This window comes from Sarcophilus harrisii, chromosome 4 (assembly GCF_902635505.1).
Source record: "Sarcophilus harrisii chromosome 4, mSarHar1.11, whole genome shotgun sequence".
NCBI classification, from domain to species: Eukaryota; Metazoa; Chordata; class Mammalia; order Dasyuromorphia; family Dasyuridae; genus Sarcophilus; species Sarcophilus harrisii.
Genome location: NC_045429.1, coordinates 164,585,839 through 164,608,837, shown reverse-complemented (window position 1 = coordinate 164,608,837; position 22,999 = coordinate 164,585,839). Strand labels below are relative to the sequence as shown.

At 32.1% G+C, this 22,999-nt stretch overlaps 1 protein-coding gene across 1 annotated transcript in view; it reads left to right on the top strand.

Annotated features, from left to right (window-relative positions):
• ENPP1 (ectonucleotide pyrophosphatase/phosphodiesterase 1) overlaps window positions 1-22,999 on the top strand; it is a 95,563-nt gene that overhangs the window by 21,701 nt on the left and 50,863 nt on the right. Inside the window, exons 2-5 of the mRNA XM_031964253.1 lie at window positions 14,202-14,274; window positions 18,051-18,167; window positions 20,545-20,670; window positions 21,924-21,984. Of these exons, the coding sequence (XP_031820113.1) occupies window positions 14,202-14,274; window positions 18,051-18,167; window positions 20,545-20,670; window positions 21,924-21,984 (377 nt within the window). The remainder of the gene's footprint in view (window positions 1-14,201; window positions 14,275-18,050; window positions 18,168-20,544; window positions 20,671-21,923; window positions 21,985-22,999) is intronic.

The following is a 22,999-nucleotide window of genomic DNA, read 5'->3' as shown; positions in this document are numbered from 1 at the left end:
TGAAATGGTACCCCAAAGTTGTTTTAATTGGAATTTCTCTAACTTATAGTGACTTAGAGCATTTTTTCATATGACTTCAAAATTTATAAAATCCTTCTTTAGGTAATGGTTTGGGAGAGGAGATTAAGGCTTTACTTACTCCATCCTCTTTCCTTCCTAGTTATGCCTTAAAAGTTTGGCTGAAATTCTTTTCTTAAAATTGATCACTGACTTGATCCAGGGTTTTGAACTTATTTAAAACACAAAACAATTTAAGAGTATTTCCTTTCTAAGTGCAATTTGTTTTTATCCAATGATTTTCAAGGACCACTGATAGTTACTATTATGCTTTTGATTGTTAAGTGATTTAATAGTCATGTCTAAGTCTCATTTATACCTAGGTTATAGTTTGACTCAGCTGAAGTGTTCATCTGTGATATGCAAGTGTTCTTTCCTGAAAAGGTAGCTAATTTTTAGTGGGGGTGGGATTGATCTAGTCAATGGATCTCCATCCTTATACTTTAAAAATTATTAATGCTTTTTCAACTGAATCTGTGATTTTAATGGTAAGAAAGCAGCTGGCAAGGATCTTTTCTTCCAAAGCAAATCAGTACCTTCTTTGTAACATATATTATTAGAGAGTTAGTTGTCTAAGGCATCAAGAGTTTAAATCACTTGCCCAAGATCACACAACCAGTTTATTACAGATGTGGCACTAGAATTTAAGTTTTTCTGACTCAGAGGACAGGTCTCCATCCAGTGTGCAATACTACTCCTATCAATTTTATGTAAAAGATGACAAAATAAAGGCATAGGGGTTCTTATTGATATAATCAAATAAGTGATAAAACAAGAATAGCACTTTACCTTTATAAAGTATTTAAACACTTTATATTTATGAAAAACACTTTATTTTAACCTTGTGTCAACCCTAGAAGGTTGGGTATTATAGATAATATCATTCCCATTTTAAACATGAATTAACTGAGGTTCAGAAAACTCATGATGCTTCTAGGATCATGTAGTAAGAGACAGTTTGACCTCAGGTATTCCTGGATTCAAATCCATGATTCCACATATTATAGTTGTATTTGAATTTAAAATCTCAGAATTTTCATTCTATATTTTGGTCACAGAATCAGTTCACTTTCTTTCCTCCAATTTTTTTAAAATAGGAAAACTAATTCATGGAAGGAAGATAACTACATTGTATATTTTAATTCTACTTGGTCTGTCCCCAAATTCCAAATTCCAATAGTGCAACTGTGGTTTTTGAAAAGTCACTCAACCTTTTTATGCCTGTTTTTCTCCTCATTTACAAAATATGGAAACTATTTGGCAGCTGCTTAAGCATAGAATTCATGATAAAAATCTCTGTAGTCATTTAGAGGAAAAAAATGATGACTTTTAAGTGATGACTTATTCTTAGTGAATATATTTTCACATCCTTGCAAAAATAAGAATTGAGATTTTTGGAGAGTCAAGCATAAAACTTAATCTTTTGTTCTGAAGTTTGATTTTGATTTTATTTCTCTGTAATCTCTTACAAATCATCATTTAAATTTTAATGTTTTTGGATGATAGTAAATCACTATTTGTACACTTGCTATCTGAACTGCTATAGGGACATCAAGGGTAGAGTGATGAGGATATTATTCATGGGAACCCTAAGGCTTAAGTTCTAGTCCCTCCTTTGATACATCTTGGCTGTGTGACCCTGAACAAATCACTTAACTCCTTATGTGTTTTTTAAATGTAAGTTTCAAAGAAAGTGCTGACATGTAAAGGGAGAAAGGGTTTCTTTAGAAGGGAATTCCTTCTACCAAAAAAGAAATAACAGATTGAGTTCTTTTCTTTACTAACATCTTTATCTTTGGGTCCTTGGTAGTTGCAATTAAGTGGAAACAGAATTTCAGCTATCTTATTACTGTATCTTATTTTTGTCCATTCTGGCAGTTTGGGAATAAATGATATCAGTCTGCCAAGGACAGGACCAAAATCACCAGACCTTTTCTAAGAATTTACTTGTATCTTTTACAATTCTGGCCAAGCAAGATAGACAAAAATAATTTTGTTGTCACTAAATAAAATGCTTCAAAATGATGTCATTGTACTTTAGCACATCATTCACATGTAATTAATGCTCATTAACAAAAAATTATTATTATATCCTCTGATTTCTTTCTCCAGCTAATTCCTCTCAAGGGAATAATTTTAAAATTATTAAAAGGATAAAATTAATGCCATGAATAAGATTTATTAATTTTTAGTCAAGTCAAAATTCGTTTTACTAACAAAATATTTCTTTGCAAAACACCCTATAAACATAATCTAAAATCCCAATTGGAGTAGTTTGAGCATTTGCAGAATCAGGAAAGTGTGGTGACCAAATGTTCTTACAAAGGACCATACTGTTTTGTATAGAGCCCTGAATGCCAAGGGAAGGAGTTTGAATTTTGGTTCTTTAGTAACAAAAAGTCATTGTATTCATATGAGAACAGGGTCTGTGAAAGGAAGATAAGAAATGTGAAGGCTGATTTGAAGAGAGAAAAAAATGAAGGTTGGAAGACCCATCAAGCAATTTCAATAGTTCAGAGAGTAGTGATGCTCAGTACAATGTCTGGCTCATAGTAGAGTAAATGTTTATTGATTGATTTAGCTTTTCTTTACCAGGATGACCACAAAAGAATGTCTATTTAGAGAAGTCATTGCCCCAAAGTGATCAGCTGACACTTTGGTCATTTCAACCCTATCTTTTTTCTCTACTTTGCAGCAGATGGTATAGTGGGTGGAGTACTGTATTTGGAGCAGCAACACTTGAATTCAAATCCTATTTCAGATACTAGCTAGATATGTGACCCAAAGCATATCATTTAACTTCTCTTAGCCTTAGTGTCTTTCTCTATACAATGGATTTAATAATAGAATCTACTTTTGTTATTGTGAAGATTAAATGAGATAATATATGTAATAAGGAATTGTAAATGTTGACTGTTTATTGTTCCTTATTTCATAGTGCTTACAATCTCTAACATTATATTAGATTTACCATTAATATTATTAGATTTACCATTAATATTAGCTTTCCTTTAAATATCAGTTTTTGTATGAGTGCTTTTTCTGTAGGTGAGGTGAAAAAGTAGAAATGAAAAAAATAATGTTATGAATGAAATAGAATGCCTAATAGCAACAATATTGTACAATGATCAATTATGAATGATTTAGTTCTTAGCAATATAAAAATCTAAGACAATTCCAAAGAACTGATGATGAAAATATTGTGTACCTTAGAGAAAGAATTAATAGGGTCTGAATGCAAATTGAAAAGCATATTATCTTTTACTTTTTTTTTCTTTTTACTCTGTTTTCCTTTACAACATGACTCATTTGAAAATATGTTTTGTATCACTGCCCAAGTATAATCTATATAAAATTGCTTGCTTTTTTGATGGAGGTTGGGAAGGAGAGAGAAAATTTGGAACTTGAAATCAAAAAAAAATTAATGTTAAAATTGTTTTTGCATGCAATTGGAAATATAATAATAATTCCTATGGCGTGTACTTTTTAGATAGCTATATTTAGTATTAAACTTTGGCCTTTCTGTGGTTGCAAATTCTTTAACATTAATTTTTTCTACAAATTCACTGACATGCAACTTTTCTGGTGTTTGACTTTAATTGAATACTATAAGGATCTATAATTTTGTTAGTATCAATACTTGTTCTGTTAATCCTGGTTTCAATATCCTCTGTAACTTGGGGATAGTTTTTTGAAGATGCTGGTGAAGAAATATTGATCATGCTGTGGTTGCTTTTGGTGAACTAAAGTGGCGTATTTTTGGATTGTAGATAGATAATTCCTCCCAGGGCTTGTACTGAAATCTTTCCAGATTGGTAGGGCATATCATCAGTCCTTTCATTCCACTGACCTGACTTTCCATATACCAGTTTTGTATAGAAGGGTTGTGTTAACTTCTATGGATTTCTGTGCCCTTTGGGAAAAGAAGTCAGTGTGATATAGAATATAGAAACTTACCCAAGTGATAGATTAGCTCTTTCCATAGCTTCTCTCCCTCTTCTATCATTTGACACAAGGCCTTGGCACTAAACCCCATAGCTTAATTTCTTAATTGGTTTGCAGATGCTAGAGATCATAGAATTATGGATAGCTGAATTTTCAGGTTACAAATAGTAGTGATTTTCATCATACCAATTAGAAAATTGGACTGAGTTTGACTTCTCACAGATCTTTATCACTTAGAATCCTGAGTTTCCTGAACTTTAAGTTCAGCCCCTGATCTCTCAAGATACTAGTTCCCTTTCCCCAAATAAATTCCTATCCATTTTTCTACATATTTAAACATATTATGTTCTTTTTGTGTATTTATTTCTAGAATCTAGCATAGTGTCTGGCACTTAATAGTTGCTTCATAAACACTTGTTACTGGATTGATTCATTATCTCTACTCAAACATGTCACAGGAAATAACATGGTATAGTGAGGTTCTGGATTCATAACCTTTCTCCAATGTGCACACTTGTGTGTACATATGTATATATACACACACATACACACACAGACACACAATCCTGTGGGTGTTCAAGAAACACTTCATGAAAGAAGAAGAATTTGATCCAGATCTGCAATAATTTTATTTAATAGATACTTATAGGCTATGGAAGAAGGCATTCTAGGCTAAAGCAAAAACTCGTACAAAAGGGCAGAGATTGGAAATTATGGGATATATTTGGGAAATAGCTAGTTGATTTCATTGTGTGAATCTCAGGATGAATTCATTTAGTGAAACAGTAGAGACTAAAACTGGAAAGTCTGATTTTTACCAGAGCATAGAAGGTCTAAAATGTCAAACTTAGAAATTTGTGACTTTCACAGTTTACAAACCCATTTTAACATCAACAAGAAGAAATAATGGTAAGTTAAGTTTGATTTAATTGAGTATCACAATATACTCAAGGAACTTTAGCTTTTCTACAAAATAATTGTAGGCAAATTCTGTCCTTTTTTTAACTTTTATTCTAAAAATTCCTTGGGAATAAATAAAGAGACTATTTAGACAAATAGAAAGTTTCAATAAAATTTTTCTTAGTACTTGGCCTGATTTGTAGAAGGTAATTAATGTTTAATTTATTAAACAAGGGGCAGCTAGTGATGCAGTAGATAGAGCACCAGCCTGAAATCAGAAAGACCTGAATTCAAATCTGGTCTCAGACATTTACTGCTTCCTAGCTGTGTGACCCTGGGCAAATCACTTAACCCCAATTGCCTCAGCAAAAAAGAAAAACAAAGGAAAGGTTTTGCTTATAGGAGTTGAGTGTTATACATTTGAAGAAAAGATATTATTCTCAGCACAATTTCATCGAAAGTATATTAAATATTTGCTATGAGATTTACTTTATCTTTTAAAAATAAATGAATCTTGGACTTTTCTGGGTAGACTTTTTTGCAAGGAAACCAAAACAGAATCTAATTTACAGCTTTATAAAAATTGTTAGATTTAGATTTTCAAATAAAACAATGTCAGTGGACAATAGAGTTTTAATTCTCAAATTTTTCCATATGTATTTAAAAATTCTTGCTTCTTCATTTTTTTGGGGGAGTATAGGGAGAGTAACTTGAGACCACCTACCAAAACTTAACTAGGATAGTCCCAGGATGAAAGAAATAATATATTTTTTATCTCATTTTATCCTCATTACAATCCTAGGAGGTAAGGGATATTATTACCTCCATTTTACAAATATGGAAACTGAGGTATAGAGGGTGGCTTGCTCAGGCTTAAAGAGCTAGTAAGAACCTAAAAGCTAAACTCTTCCTTACTTTACATCTTAACATTATCTACTGTACCAGCTTGCTACCTTTGTTCACATTAAAACCTTTTACAGCCTGTTCCCTCCCATTCCAATCTTGTTATATGGCATGCCATTTCATTTGCTCAATGTTTCAGTCTACCAGACTGCTTACTCTTTCTCAAATATGAAATTCTATGTCCTATCTCTGTCTTTTCACTGAGGGTTTTCTATACTTGAAATATATTCCCCTGTGACTTCTATATTGAAAAAATCAGATTGATTCTGTTTCTTTCTTAACTGATCCAATGGTCTAAGTCATGATTCATTGACTCTGAACTTAATTCAGAAATTTATTGGCCATTTAGTGTTAATTTTGAAATTCAATTCTCTTGTTAATTACTGTTCTATTCTTGGGTCAAGGAAATCTATTTCCCTTGGCCATCACGGAGTCTGGTCTAGTATCTTAACACTATCAAGCTTTCCTTCAAGGATATCTAATTTGTTATCCAAAGACATTTGGTTCTCTATCTCCCTTCTTGGAAATGCAATTGGACTCAAACAATGAACTTTTCTTAGTCATAGGAAAGAAAGTTGTTGCTAGCCCTCATTCTTAATTTCCATCCAATCATGTTTCCTTTCATTTATGGTACTAACCTTCCTATTTTCTGAACTCCTTAAAACAATAAAAGAGTGTTTTTCCCTTCATTTAGGGTCCTAGCTTTGCTGGGGAAACTGAGATCCTGTTTATTGGTAAATTTACATTACTAAATTGATCATACTTGGTACTTTGTGCCTGAATTTACCTTAATTTAAACTTTTACAGTTTAGCAATCAGGAAGGGATTGGATATAGGAAGCTAGTTCTTGGAGTAACTTCTTAGTGACATGTAGTGACATTTTCATTGGCTGAGGTGGGGGATATTTCTTTGCGGAGACTTGCCCTAGAGATGTGAACCTCCTCTTATACCCCAGTCCCAGACTTTCCAAACCAAGGTAAGCCCCCTAACCTACCATTGTTGGGGAAGCAGCAGCTGTCTTTGTCTTAGTGTCTTGTCTGTGCTTAAGTGTGATAATAGAAAATCCAGGAAATTCTCCTGGGGTATAGGTCCTTTGAAGAAACTCTAAGCTCAAGCGGAGTTATACTCAAAATATTTGTATCAATGGTGGCTCTTTAGGGAGGTGATAAAATAAGTCATGGGCCACTTATTGCCATTGGCTGGAGAGGGAGATTAAATTTTGAGCTTTTCACTATAATTGAAAAGTCAGAAGACTCCCATTCAAAAGGGATTATAAAATAACCATTATTGGCCAGTGACATGGTGGGGAGTCACAAATAGCCATAATTGGCAAGTGACTGATAAACTGGTAGTGGATTCTTCCAAGCCAAAGGAGGTAACTAAAAATAGAGCTCAAAAAGATTAAGTTGAATGATAAGGGAAGAGTATCTAGTTATCACCTAGGAACATTCTTATCCAAATTAGTCTAATATATACTAGAATATACTAGAATCTCTGACTCCCATATTTATTCTGAGAAAATTATTTTCACTTAGTGCACACTAATTTTTTTTTTAAGAATTTTTGTCACTGTATCTATCTTGTGGAAACAATCTTTCTCATTGAAATTGGTTTTGGAAAATTGTGAGTGGGGAGTCAAGAAAGAAAAACCTTGCCTCCGATGTCTTATAAGCTATTCCTCCCCTCCCCCCTAAAGAAAAGAATATGAACTTTTCTGAAGAGTTCTCTAAGTCTTCAGAAAAAATAGTCTTTTTTGCTTCCTATATATTTCTAATTTCTGGCCAAGTTTTGGAAGTACAGGAAGAAAGATAAAAAAAGGAAATCTTTTAGTTCAGACCAGATAATGTTATGACAATGTAAACTAATTAGAAAACATCATGTATTCCTGACTCCAGGCCCCTAGTACTATTTGAGATATTGTGAAATTACTAATTTGGCTATTAGAGCTGTTGTCAAGTATTTAATGGGGTACAAAAGAGGGAGGAGAAATAATTCCATACTGTGGGAGAAAAAGGAAGAAGAAAATGGAATAAATTTTTTTGAAAGGCTTGGTAATCATTTAATTGTTAACTAACTTATTGTAACAATATGAGAGTAATAATAACTATGTATCTCTAAGCTACGATTAGTAAATCTTGTGTGATTATAATCTGATATTGCTTTGAATTTTGAATTAGGATATAATTGTCTGAATTATTATTGTCAATAATCCACCAATCAAATGCCATTAACTGCTCAAAGGGATTACAGTTTGAGAATGACTAGTGCTTGGAAAAAAACCCCAATCTCTTGACTTGGTTTCTCCATTATGCTATTTCTGAGCAGGAATATTTCCCCTGGAATTAATCCTAAAACTGGCTAACCAGTTTTATCGCTCTCTCGCTCTCTCTCTCTCTCTCTCTCTCTTTCTCTCTCTCTATCTTTCTATCCCTATCTTTATAATATCCTGTAGATAAGGTGGAACTTTTTCTAAATGGTTGTCTGTTCCAAATAGTAAACACAACTTTTAACTTAGAAATCAAATGGAACTAATTTATTTTTATTTTATTCTACTTATGTTGTGTCATTCTGTGCTCTTAGGCTTAGATCTGGAGGACTACTTTTGGTGCTGTTAAAATTATGTCCCTGCTTCTTCCTTTTATAGCAAATCTCTCAAATACTATATGACTTGTGTTGTTGCAATAGCCCAGTGTGGTGGCCAGCACAACACAAATTGGGCTAGTGATGGTTGAAAATAAGATGGGTTGCTGATAATTCAACAGAACCATTTATTGAGAGAAATCATGTTGTTTATATTCTTAAAACCATATATTACTATGAAAGGCATTATTTGGTAAGCAATCCTGGTTTCTGTTTTCTATGATCTAACTCTTTGAAGCATGTTGTTAATTTATAGGGACTCAATCTTATTTAAATTTTACAGTGCCAGGATTTTATGTTTTTCCATTATTTCAAGCTTAAATGCACCCTTTATTAATCTTGGGAGTAGGGAAACATCCCAGTTACCAAAGTTTCTAAATGTCTGGGAGTTCTTTACATTTCCTCCTTTTTTGTTTATTGAGGTACTCTGAATTCTTGAAGTCTGAGATCCTTCCTGTGGACATTCTCTGCAATTCTATTAATTATGGTCAAAAAACAAGCCTACCAGAGTGGGTCCACAGATACAGACACATATAAGCAAAATTACAGCAAATGTTATGAGTATAATTTCATGCCTAGTGGCACTGAATGTTTCTTGTGCTCTCTTAATCTAATCAGCAATTGTTTGGGCAGTCTGGTCAGGTTCTAGAGGGGTCCTCCATGTGGCAGCTGAGGTTTATCCCCCTCACACTGGGCTATGAAGTTTCTTTATTTAAAGGCCCACAAAACAAAGTTTTTGTTTTTACTATAGTCTGGCCCTCCAACAGTCTGAGGGACAGTGAACTGGCCCCCTATTAAAAAAAAAAAGTTTGAGGATCCCTGTTAGATTTTCATGTAATTCTTTATCTAAAATATTAGTAATTTTTTGAAGATCTTCAATTTCCAAAGTAACATTTGAATTTTTCCATAATCAGTTAAGGTAATTTCTAATATTATCTCATTCCCACTCTGACTCATTATATTCCTTATTGATCATAGAGAAACTAGTGAATCTGTAATCACATTCCAATTTTTGTCTAATCCTCAAAATTTCCACTTCTTTTCCTATTTCAAGGACCTCCTCCCTTAATTGAGTTATAGCTTTATAAAACTCATTATTAATTTTATTCTGCATAGCAAAACCTTTAGAAATGTTCAGAGTAAGTTCATGCAAACAATTAGCTTGAACCACTTGATTTTGAACAGTAGTTACAGACATAGCAATTGAGGGACTGAAACTAAAATAGAAATTAATGCAATTATACTAAAAACAACACATGAAATACATCTTTTCTTTCTATTTTTGCTATTGTTGCTTGACTAAAATGGGAGTTGTCAACAGTTCTGTCCCAATATACCCATAACAGTAGTTATTAGATTGAGGAAATATTGTATTCTTTGTGGCACTATAGACTTAAAGATTTTTTCCACAATTAGAGGTTGCAACATTGCAACCCTACTAGCCAAAAGCCTGTGAAAAGTATCATATTTATAATGAAAATGAATAGGTTGTGTCAGACTACAGCTGTTAAAATGAGCATTTGTAGTAGCACAAAGGGAAGAATCTTTAGTAAATTCAGTAAAAATAAGCTTAATTATTGAACAATATGACTCCTCTCCAAGCTTATTAATATCAAATTCCTTAACTAAATATTGAGATCCATTATCATACAACAGAATTTCAGAAATGTATTCTTTCCATACAACCACTGTCACCCAAGGTGGACTTTGTATAATACTCCAAAAGGGTTTGGTTTTTCCTTCTCCCAATTTAAGTTGTGCCAATTCTAGGGCCAGTTACAAGAGCTATGCTGCTTAATTTCCCTTGTGGCATAGTTGGCCTCTGTGAGTCTTATCTTATGCTCTGTATCAATTTGGACAAGGGGCTATATCTTTCCAGGTGTCTCCTTCATCTGTGGAAGTACAAAGAAAACCTTGACCTGGAATTATTACCTTATCAAAGCCCTTCCATCGCCTATTGATATCCTTTCACATCACATATTGTGATGGGAGTGGCAGAGCTGGCCCTTTAATCTTTTTTTTTTCTCTTTGAGGAAAAATGATGTAGTGAAGGAAAAATAAGTCAGCTGGGGTGTGGAACATGTTATTCAGTGTGCGATAATTAATAGTATATATTGTTTTAGCAAGTCTGTTCTTGGGAGACTTCTTTTCCCTTTTTGTTTATCAAGAATGACTTTCAAAGTTCTATTCTTTCACTCTACTATAGCCTTTTTTTTAGGATTGTAAAGGATTTTATAACATGTGAAATACCCCAAGAAGCAGAGAATTTCTTAAACTGCAAAGAAATATAAACAGGTCCATTGTCAGTTTTGACATGTTGAGGGATTCCTAAAAGAGCAAAGCAAGATAATAAGTGATCTATTACATGCTTTGTGGTTTCTCTGAGTTAATAATAATAGGACACAATTATGAAAGATCTTACTGTTTTTATTCTGCAATTCCATATCCTACATAATTAAGTAAATGAATTCTTAGGCTTCTAAGTAGTTATATATTCATGTATAAGATTAGATCCCTAAAGGTAAAGTATCTCATTCTTTGGATGTTATTGGGGATGAAATCCTCTTCAGGAGAGAATTAAAGTTGTTAAAATTAAATGGAATAGTAAACTTTGAGAAACTTCAGTATTAGAATATTGTCACAAAGAACTAGTATTTATAAGTGTGTGTAATTGGCTTACAAATGTTTCTAATGGGATAACAACTTTAAAATTAGATTAATGATTTTATATGTAAAATTGCCTTGATAATTGTGGAGAGTCAAATTGCTTTCTTATTTGAAGTATCTATCTGATAATTTTAAGAAGGACTTAATTTATAAGTCAGATACTTATGAATTTCTTTAAAAGATATTTTCTTCAGCAGTGTTTATATCAAATATAGGGTTTAGGTAAAGAAAAAAACAGCAAGTGGCATGTAAAAACTTAAATTCTCTATTTTCAAGTAATCCATTCTAATTTTTTATTATAAATTCTCATAACTATAATTCTAGTTATAAATTCTTATAACTTATTAATAACATCAGAATCACAAAACTTGAAGTGGTTTTCACTTCATGAACTAGTTATTGAAAAACCAAATTTAGGAAGTTATACTAAATTGAGTCTTATAATTTGCAGGATTTTTTTCTTTCTTTCTTTCTTTTTTTCTTTTTTTTTTTTTTTAGCAGAATTAGGAGTCTCTGCAAATAGCTTGGAATCAGAGAAATACATTTATTGAAAAGAATGCCTTCCCTAAGAATGAGGCCTATTCTAGAAAATCCAAGAGAAAATGTTTCCAGGGACCAGAGGACTATATAAGATATCTGATATACAAGATGAAATGTGCTGATTAAATGGATATTGGGAATGTTATTAGGATAGAAGAAGACTTGATCTTAATTAATATTGATTATCATTATTATATTATTTTGGCCTTTTTGTTTATCAATATCTATGTTTGCAGAATTTTTATTTTTTTTTGCTTTGTTATTTTGATTATTTGTAAGCCTACCTTTTAAAATTAGTCCAAGGTTTTAAAAAAAGAGAGTTGTTCTCTTTATTTGAAGTTTTAGCTTTGCTGGGAAGCTGAGATTATATTTATTGGCAAATTTGCCCTTTAATTAATTTAATTAAATTGATTATTTGGTATTTTGTGCTTCAGTCTACCTTAATTTTAATTGTTAACCTATCTTAGCTTTTTTATTCCTTTAAAGCTATGTTCAAGTCCTATATGAAGTCTTGTATGATCTTCTCATGTTACAGTTATCTTATATCTTAATTGGCATCTCTCTTTCTCTCTCTCTCTCTCTCTCTCTCTCTCTCTCTCTCAAATCTATACCATACTCTTCTTTCCACAGAATACTGAATTCAGGAACTTCAATTTTTCACTTTTGTCTTTATATTTCCATATTTTGACATTTAGTAGGTTTTTAATAAAGGCTTGTTGATTATTTGATTGGCATAGTTTTCATGATACTGTGCCATACTATGCCATGCTTTGATTTGGGTTATTGGGGTAAGACTCTAGATAAGTTACCATATCTTTTTTATTGCTTTAAAAGGATAATAATTAAAATCATTAACAGTAATAATAGCTGTTATGCATACAGTGCTTAAAAATTTTTCAAACTACAAGCTAATACTATCTCATTTGATTTTCATAGTAACTCTGTGAGGTAGATCCTGTTATAATTTCCCTTTTACTCATCATCTATTTTAGAAGTCCTGTCATTTGGGTTCTCTTTTAAAGTTTTATTGTTATATTTAGTTTTTTATATTGTAAATAATTTGTTTCCTGACACACTATCTTAAAAACAAAAGCAAAATTGACCAGCAAAATGATTACATATGACAGCATATGTTTCATTATACCACCATGTTTTTTTTGCCCTCTCAAATTCTCAAAGGGAAGTATATTTTATAATCTATAATTGAAACCAAGACTGGTCATTGTAATTGTAATTGTAATTGTAATTGATCTAAATTATTTTTCTTCATTTTATCTTAGCTATTGAGTATCTTTTCTCAAAATACTGCTTACTTTATATCATTTTGTAAAAGTCTTCCCATCTTCCTTTAAAATTCTCTCATTCTCTGATTTTTTTCACAACGTAATGATAGTCCATTTTATTAATGTGCCATACTTAGCTTGGAATTAGCTTTATTTTCAGTATTTGTGCCATAAAAAGTGTTGTTAAAAATCTCTGGGCAGGGGAATATGCTCAGTCTTGGAAACACTGGGTGAGAGTATGCAAACATTTTAAAAAAGACATTTCTTAAACATAATTTTAAAACTAGAAGAAATCTTTTGTTAAGTTAGGGCTAAAACTAGGGAGGGATAATTATAATTTTCTCCATGACACCAAAATAAAGTTTGCAAAAATTTTTATATTCCAGTGTTTAAGAACAAGAAACCACTCAACTGATGAGTTCTCCCTCTCCTCTCAAAGGAATTTGTCTTAATTATTGTTGGATTATTTTTACATTATGAAATATGAAATTGATTTGAGGCACATTTTATTTATACTGATACCAAAATTTCTAGTTAAAGCTCCAAGTAAAGTTTCCTTTTTTTTAAAGATGAGAAAACGGAACAGTAGCAATATATCAATATTAAATAGCTAGGTAGTATCTGAGATTGAACTAGGATTCAGATTTCCTGGCTTTAATGTGTTATTTTATCTATTACAATGTATTATTTTGTTTTACTTTTCCCACCAAGTTGCAAGAGATAAAATGGACACATACCATCCATTGATCAACACTTGTTTATGATGTGCCTACTGTGTCAGGTGCAGGAAATAGAAAAAAAATAGTCCCCTCTCTGAAGTTCATAAATCTATAATGTCTTCAATAACAATTTAATTAGGGTGCTGGTCAGGCTATCTCCAATTTCCCTTCAATGAAATAAATTGATTTGGGTTATTGGTTACCTTGTTACCTACCTGATGTAGCAAGGAATATTTTGGCAACATAAGAGACAGCATGACATTGTGGTTAATAGGATTGCCTTTGGTGACAGGAAGACATAAATCAAGTTCCATCTCTGACAGCTATTAACTATAGAATCTTGGGTAGGGTCAATTAATCTCTCAGTCACATGGGTCACTCTCTGGAATACAAATTATAGAACAGCTACTGATATGAATTAATGGAGGAAATTTCCTCAACAATTCTCCAATAAATGTAACCAAAGAAATCCCAGGATTGGTTGAATAAAATTTAAATAAATGAAAATATTGTTTTGGGAAAATAAAGTGGAGTTTTGTTTTCACAGGTGCTGTCTGTTTGCATGCTAACAACAATCCTTGGGTGTATATTTGGATTGAAACCAAGCTGTTCCAGAGAAGGTAATCATCATAGCATATAATAAAAGTATCATAATTCTATGGTTAAATAGATGTTGACTGACATTGTTCCAATACAAATATCTAATGAGTCTTTGAATTTAATTTATTCTTATTTGAGGGACCCACCTTACCTTCCTCACCGTATGATATTAGCCCTTTATGTATTTTCATGATTTTTTATAACAACATTTTTGTCAGCATTTGAATTTAAAATGAGGAGCAGAGAAGTTATTTAAGTGAGAACTATGGCTGACAAAGGTACTAATAACAGTGTTCTTTGGGAATCCTAGACTTCCATTTAATTCAATTGTCCCCTAGAATTAATGTTTTAGAACAAATGATTGCTACAAGTACCATGGTGGCTAGTCTATATATCTTCCGCATGTATGTATTAGGTTTGGATGACTTCTGCTGTCATGGAACCCTTTGTGAGCCAGAATAATATATTGAAAAGTTCAGTGGGCTTGAAATGGAAAGATTTGTATTATTTTTCTGGATCTACTACTTGCTAGCCATATGATTTTAGGTAGGTCATTTAATTGTTCTGTGCATCTGTTTTATAAATATTTGCATTACCAACTTCTACAGTATTGTGAGGATTAAATTTGATGATGAATGAGCAGCATTATGTCAGACAAACATATAAAAATCTATGAATATTTCTCAAGGTTTCTGGAATTCTGGCAGTGCAAACAGTTCAAATCTTAAAATATAATTTTTTATTATAGCTTTTTATTTGCAAGATATATGCATGGGTACTTTTTCAGCATTGACAGTTGCAAAACCTTTTGTTCCAATTTTTCCCCTTCTTCCCCTCATCCCCTCCCCCAGATGGCAGGTAGTCCAATACATGTTAAATATGTTAAAGTATATGTTAAATACAATATATGTATACATATTCATATAGTTATTTTGCTGCAAAAGAAGAATCGGACTTTGAAAGAGTGTACAATTAACCTGTTAAGGAAATCAAAAATGCAGGCAAACAAAAATAGAGGGATTGGGAATTCTATGTAGTGGTTCACACAAAAATAATTACTATTCAATAATAATACAGTTGTTACTGTTAGAGTAGTAATGAGTAATATTGTGTCTAAAGAGTAACTCACAACTCTTTGTACTAGAAATCCTTTCTCCCTTCATAGTCCTTATGTAGCTCACTATGTATATGTCCTTTCTGCTGATGAGCTAACAACTAGACTGGTTTCCAGTATCCACTCCCTTCTTGAGCTCATATCTAGCACTACTGTTACAGGAGAGATCACATTTTTTGATGTGACCTTTTAGGCAAATGACTATCTTTTCTTATTCATATGTTTTTGATGTATATCTCTGCCCCTGGCTAAATGCATTGTCTCCTACTGATGTAGTTTATCCAATGACATGATCAGTGTAGGGTAGAGAATAAAAAACTTTAGCATTCACTCTCCCACTCTCTGCTGCCTTTTTCTCTACAAAGCACTGGCCAACTACTGAACTGACTTGTTGTTTTTATCCCTAGTCTGAGACACAAAATGGATTCTCTAAAACGGTCACAAGATCTTTCTTATGTCTATAATGGATAAAGATCCATAGTCAAAGCCCTATAATCATTTCTCATTAAGGACTTTTTCATACATTGGTGTGAGATTGTTGGGATATTACTTAACACCTACTTTGTAATTACATCCTGAATTTTATCTGATTACATTAGTTAAGGTGGGGACAGTAGGCCCCTACTCTTTATCCTATGTTTTAGAAAGTTCAGAATTCACAATGAGAAAATGCTATGAGTAATTATATATAAGTAGAACTATAATATTAGAGCAAATTACAATGTACATTTCAGTTTAGAGAAATTATTTAGATAGCTTTCCTCAGGAATAAAAGATGGTTTTATTATAAGCCTTTTGAAGCCTAAGAGCCTTAAGAAGTTTTAACAAATCTACAAATTATTAGGCAACTTTCTTTCATCTTGATAAATTTTTCCATTATTGTAGGATTAGGAATAGTGTCTAGTTGTTTTGAGAGTAGGTTCACTTTTAAAGTTTCCTTAAGAATATCTCCAGAATAAATATATAGAATTTATTAAATTAATATTTTAAAACTCATCACAACATTATAATCTGAAGCAGAAATTTCCTTTGGAATAAGTTAAAATAATACATGCTAACTAACTGAAATATTGAAATCTTTCTATAAAAAGTCAATATCTGTCTATAATATTAAAAAAGATATTTGTAATTATAATTATAATATCTAAAAACCCAAGCACTTCTTGGTTAAAAAAGGAGAATAAAATAACCATACCTTGATAAGATAAGGAAAAAACCCCCATCATTTATATTCATTCTGTGTTATGTGCTTGATGTGTGCATGTGTGTATCCCTCTTCACCTAAGTATGTCCTGTACCACTAATTTTCTCATGATATTAATACATTTCTTCCTGACTTTTTTGTCTCTTTTTAAAATCCATATCCATTTCCTGGGTCCTAGTCTTTCAAACCCCCCTTCCCCACAATATTTGCATTACTAATTACTCCAATGCCTCCTGTGCCAAATTGTTATTGTATTACTAATCTCAAGTGGGATCACTTTTCATGTTTCCCCTAGGAATTTCTTCATATTACATATTTCATTAGCATTTACAATTTTATTTTTTTTAGCAGTGAGGATTAGGCCTGCAGTTTTTGAATGGAAAATTCATATTGATTTCAGTATCAATTAGAAAAAAAACAAAACTATAATATTGAACATTATCTATAATATAAATCTCTTATAGAGATAGTTGATTAATAATAGACTCTCAAAATTTTTACCAAATTTATAAATGTAATTATTAGATCAGGAAAGTTTTTGGTCTTTTTTTGTGTATATGGCTCCATTGTAGTTCTTGTTCAGTCATAACTGAATTTTTGTTATTTGTAATTTTCTTGGGTAACGATACTGGAATGGTTTGCCATTTTTTTCTCTAGATTAGGCAAACAGGATTACACAGCTAGTATGGTTGGATTTGAATTCATGTATTTCTGACTCCAGACTGCATCCTATGCATTGCACTACCTTTTGATCTTAAGTTGCCCTATACTCCAAAGTTAGTTAAGTGAAAATTTCCTTGCCAATGACTTGGGGAATTTAAGAGAGAATTATGAACACAAGCTACTTTATTACTCATTTATGTGGTGCTGACATTTTCTCTCTCACTTGCATATCCAAGGAGCTTAATAAATGTCACTTGACTGACTTAAAGCCTTTTCAAAATTTTTCTCTTCTTTACTTTGCTTTAACCTTATGTTAATTTTGTATATTAAAGTCAAGTCTGCTTAAATCAAGGAAACAAGTGGCCCTAGGACAAATTCTTCCTTTTCTGGCCCTTGTCCAAATAATGTAGATTGTGTAATCTCATGCAAGCTAGAACAGACCAGGTAACTATCAAACATCTTCACCCAGGACTGAAATTTTATTTAGAGCTCTCATTCTGTTTTATTCCTCATTTTGTAAGTTTGGATCTTAATAGGATTTTATAAAGATTTCGTTACTGCAAAACTTCTTTCCTTTTAGTTAGCGAGAAGTTACAAATAATCCTATAAAAAATGATTGTATTATACCACCAAATATGATATTGTGTATTATATTGGGTATTAAGATAACATGTTTATTAATACCACTGATGTCATTTAAACCAACATTTTAGCCTTCCCTTTTTAGTGACTTTATGATTTGGGTTGAAACGTTGATGTCCTGTTTGTTCTATATACGGTTTTAGCAGCAGCTAACTCTTTCTTTAATATTTCAGTAAAAAGTTGCAAAGGTCGCTGTTTTGAGAGAACATTTGGGAACTGTCGCTGTGATGTTGCCTGTGTTGAACTTGGAAACTGCTGTCTAGATTACCAGGAAACATGTATAGAACCAGGTATAAAATATATGGGGAAATGGAAAGGGAGTAGAAGAGGAAAGGACAAAAATTGAGCATAAAAGATGCATCACAATAGACTTTTATTGGAGAATTTGTTCCTCTCACAGCAAGACAAAGGCTCAGTGGACTTGAGATACAGGATTCTTAGAGATTCTTAAATATAGCCAATGTGTTGATTTAATAGTTTTCTTGGAACATGCATACAGCTAACTTCCAATTAGTGTGAAGAATGAATCCCCTGAAGTAATCACATTATTTGAACTCATGCCACATAGTTCTTCTACTGGTCTAGAATCAATTACCATAATTTACATGTTTATAATTTTTAAACATATAACAAGTATAATTATAACTTTTGAATAGTGCAAATTCAAATATTTAACCCCTTTAGAGGATTTATTATTCAAACTAATAAGAATCTAACTATATTTGTTGTAAGGGAAGTCTTCATCTAGAGTAGAAAGCAATAGGTTGTTGTGTACAGAAATCAGATTTGAATAAAAATTAAGAAATGTACAGAAGAAGCAAATATAAAAGAAAATGCAAATGAATAAAGTAGTTTTGCAACTAGAATTAAAATGATATACACACATATCTACACAAACATGTGTATGCACATAGCACACTTCTTTAAAAAAAACTATGTACAAATTATATTTTTTTCTTTTTCTTTTTTTGTCATGTTTTTTGCTGATTATGTTTACAATAAAAAAAATTAGTAACAAGACCTAAGACACAATCACATTCTGCATATTACCAAGGCAGGAGCTTAATCTTTTTATTTTTTTAAATCTAGGAAGCATATATAGAAATAGCTTTAGGCTATACAGGTCACTTTTCCATAGGAAACATTTGGTTTTTAATTCCAAATTATTTAGATCTAAAAAATTCAAAGCATTTATGCTCCAATACTTTTAAAAAAAATAGTGACATGAGAGAAGTATGAGCATATACACACATATATGTGTATGTATATATGTATGTACATATATATACATATATACATATTTAGCTCATGTCAAATACATTTCTTTTTCTGAACTTTGCATTTGGGCTTGGTGCTTACAGTTTGTATGATGTATTAATCCTTTAATTATTTCTCTAGTCATTACAGAGCTAAAACATGAATTCTCGGACACTTACTTAATATCAATCTTTTAAAATGTCATTAGAGAAAGAGAATTTTTCTAATCATGAATGTTTTTCACTACATACTTCACAGCTTTTATACTTTAATCATTCAGTGGCTCCATAATCACACTGAAATGGGTGTTCCCTCCACTTCATGATACCAGAAGCTATGCATACTCTCACTGTGCAATCTTTATAGGTAAATGTTCTATAACGACCCACCAAATATTCTGGAGACTTTGTTTCCTTATGGATACTAGTATAATAGATTGTCTTTCTGCTAGCTCTGTATGCTCTGCTAGCTCAACACTGTATGAGCCCTTCACTTTTTATAGTCATAATCTTTTATGTCTGTTATTATGTGCATGTTATTAATAATGGGCTGGAGCCTGCTTACAGATCCAGCATGCAGCTAGATAGTGCAATGGATAGGATATTGGACTTGAAGTCAGGCAAATATGATTTCAAATATATCACTGATATTTATTAGCTGTGTGATAATGGGCAAATCACTTAACCTTTGTTTCCTTCAGCTTCCTAATCTATAAAATGAGGAAAGTAATAGCACCTATCTTTTAGGGTTGTTTTGAGGAATAATGAGATATTTACAAAAGGCTTGCAAGACTCAAAACACTGTAGAAATGTGATGAGATGATGATGATGATATCTCTCTGCTCATAACTGGGTCACTGAGAATTATGATTTTTTTTTTTGTGATTTGCCATTATTTATACCTAGATACTATCCCTGAGAAAATCTAGTTTGGATGAGCTATGAAATTTCACAGATTAATCTTTTAAAAAACACAAAGTAAATAATCTTTTATGAGTACATTATTTCACAGTACTAAATGAGGTGTGGGTAAAAATTCAGACATTTTGGGGCTGAGCAAATACCTATATCTTTGTGGTGGATAGGCAGAGGAGAACTGATGTTGTGATTCTTTTCTGCCAATATAAAATGTGAAACTGGGGAGCCATTGTTTTGAATTAACTATGGTTGCATGTTTTCAATTAATTATCTTGATACTCATTCCCTTGATAGTCAAACCTCAAACTTTTATGTAGTTGTATGGAGGTTAAAACAGAGTTTATAGTAAATCTCTACCTTAAACTGCATATAGTCAAAGGAAGTCTCATCTGAAATATCAGCATTTGGCCTCCAGAGGGATATTTATGTTGGTGACAGCATTGTATCTAAATAAGAAGCAATTTTATTTGACCTTTTTCCTTTTTTGTTTCAGAGCATATATGGACTTGTAACAAATTCAGGTGTGGTGAGAAGAGATTACCCAAAAGTCATTGCTCCTGTACAGATGACTGCAAGGAGAAGGGTGACTGCTGTATTAACTATGACTCTGTTTGCCAAGGTAAACATTCTTGACTTGATTATATTTCTGCAATATACTAACATCTTTGTGGATGTTTCCTGGACCTTTGGTTTATGTTTCATCTTTAGATCTTGAGAAGAAGGTGGAGAGAGCTCCTATGACAATCGTGTTCAAGGAGAGAAGGAGAGAATAGTTCCTATATCACAAGCTTAGCTAGTGGCAAAGAGTAAAGGACCTTAGAAAACTTTTTAAGAGATTTTGATTCTAGGTGTCTCTGTGACTTATGATTGGCTCTGTGATATTGAACAAGTTGTATAACTGCTCTTTGCTTTGTTTGTACAAATTGTAAATGAGTGAGAAGAGAGTAGCATATGGTCTGATAAAAAGAATGCTGGATCTGGATATAGAGGACCTACAGTACAATCCAACCTCTTTCACTTTCTCTGAGTGATATTAGACAAATCCAGTAAATTTCCAGACCTAAGTTTCCTCATTTTTTAAAAGAAGCTTAGTTTCTACTCTAAAATGAATTCTGTATGTGTTAATACCAAGACTGTTCCATCATAGAGATGCTATGAGATGATATGTTTCAAATGAAACAGTGAACAGGAAAGAATTTTGAAAAACAAATAATAATTGTTTTTACTAATATGTTGTAACTATAGTAGGTGTAGAAGGACATAAAAAAAGAGTGTCTTGAAATTCTATGGAGTCCAATTTTTTGAGAGTTAATTAATTATATTTTTTAAAAGATCTTTTCCTCTGATGACAGGGGGATTTAGATGTTCTATAAAGTCTAGATGGAAAATCCAAGAATGGGAAAGCAGAAAAAATCTAATAAGTTTTATAAAATGAAACTAAATCAGAAAGAATTTATTAAGCGCCTACTATGTGCCAGGCTTTTTACTAAGTACTTTACAAATATAATCTTATTTGATTCTCACGATAACCTTGTTAGGTAGGGGCTATTATTATTGTTGTTGTCATTTTACAGTTAAGGAAAGTGAGGCAGATATATGCAGGAAGGAGATATCATCAGTAGATAAGGGAATGCTACATTAGACTATTAACTTAAACATTCTCCCTTTTTTTCCAAGGTCCAATTAAATGTTATTAGAGCAGTAACAATTCCTTATATATTTTGATATTTCATCATGCTAGAGTAAGCATTTATATGGGGTTTGAAGGTTTTAAAGAAAAGCTACCTTTTGATGATGTGCGAGGATCATAGTTCTTGATAATATTTTCTTTGTCCAAATAAATTTTTATTTCTCTAAAAATCTTCTTTTTAGGTGAGAAAAGTTGGGTAGAAGAAAAATGTGAAAACATTATTGAACCTCAGTGTCCAACAGGGTAAGATTATGGGTGACAATCTCAGTTTTTATCCCTCTGCTTTTAAAAAATCTCTTCACCATATTTAAGATAAATCTTTCTTTTCTTTCCTTCCCCATCTTCAATTGTGTGTAGTGGGATGGTAAACAACTATCTCCAAATCTTGTGTAAGATTTCTTATATCCTAATATACTTGTCTATTTAATATAATATAGTTATATTGAATTAGCTAATTCTTAGGTCTTTACTATTTCACGTATTGGCTTTACACTATTTTACCCTTCCTTGTCTCACACTGTTCCCCTCTTTTCTCTATTCTTGTCAAATGGAATTTCTTCTAAAACTCATATTTTCCTATTATTTCCATGCTTCTATTATATAAATCATTCTCTTACATGCATTTTGTGATTCAGCCAAACTAACCTTCATTATTTTTCTCATGACATGCTGCTTTTCTTTAAAAGTCCTGTATTATTTATAGTTATTCTTATGAAAACTGTCCAGATTATGTATGATATATAGTTGAATGCAGTTGGACATAAACACATTGAACTGGTCAGTTAGTACATATAGTCTGATGGACATTGTGCATGGATAATTAACTAGTTCCAGAATTGATTTGAAGACTAACAGTGCAGTGGATAGCTTCTAATATTCCCTAATTTCCTTTCAAAACAAAAGTTAGTCCTTTCAAATAACATTCTTCTAGTAATGGTATAAAGCTGCAAGTCATAGTATATACCATTTGGATAATTAAAATTGAAGCTTACCCAAAGGGCAATGAAGAAGTACATAGTGGGTATGAGTAGCATGCAATATGAATACATTACCAACCAAGAAAGGTTGAATCACTGAAGAGATATCTGGCTAGGAAAGAAAATGTGCTTATAATTTGGTGAGGAGGGACTTGAAGGATTGTTTGCATGTTCCACTGGTATCTGTGCAATGAAAAGTTCCCACAATAGGTTGGATGAGTCCCCAGTGGATGATGTTTAGTAGTATCGAGACAAGAGCCACCCAGAGTGATAAAAGTTAT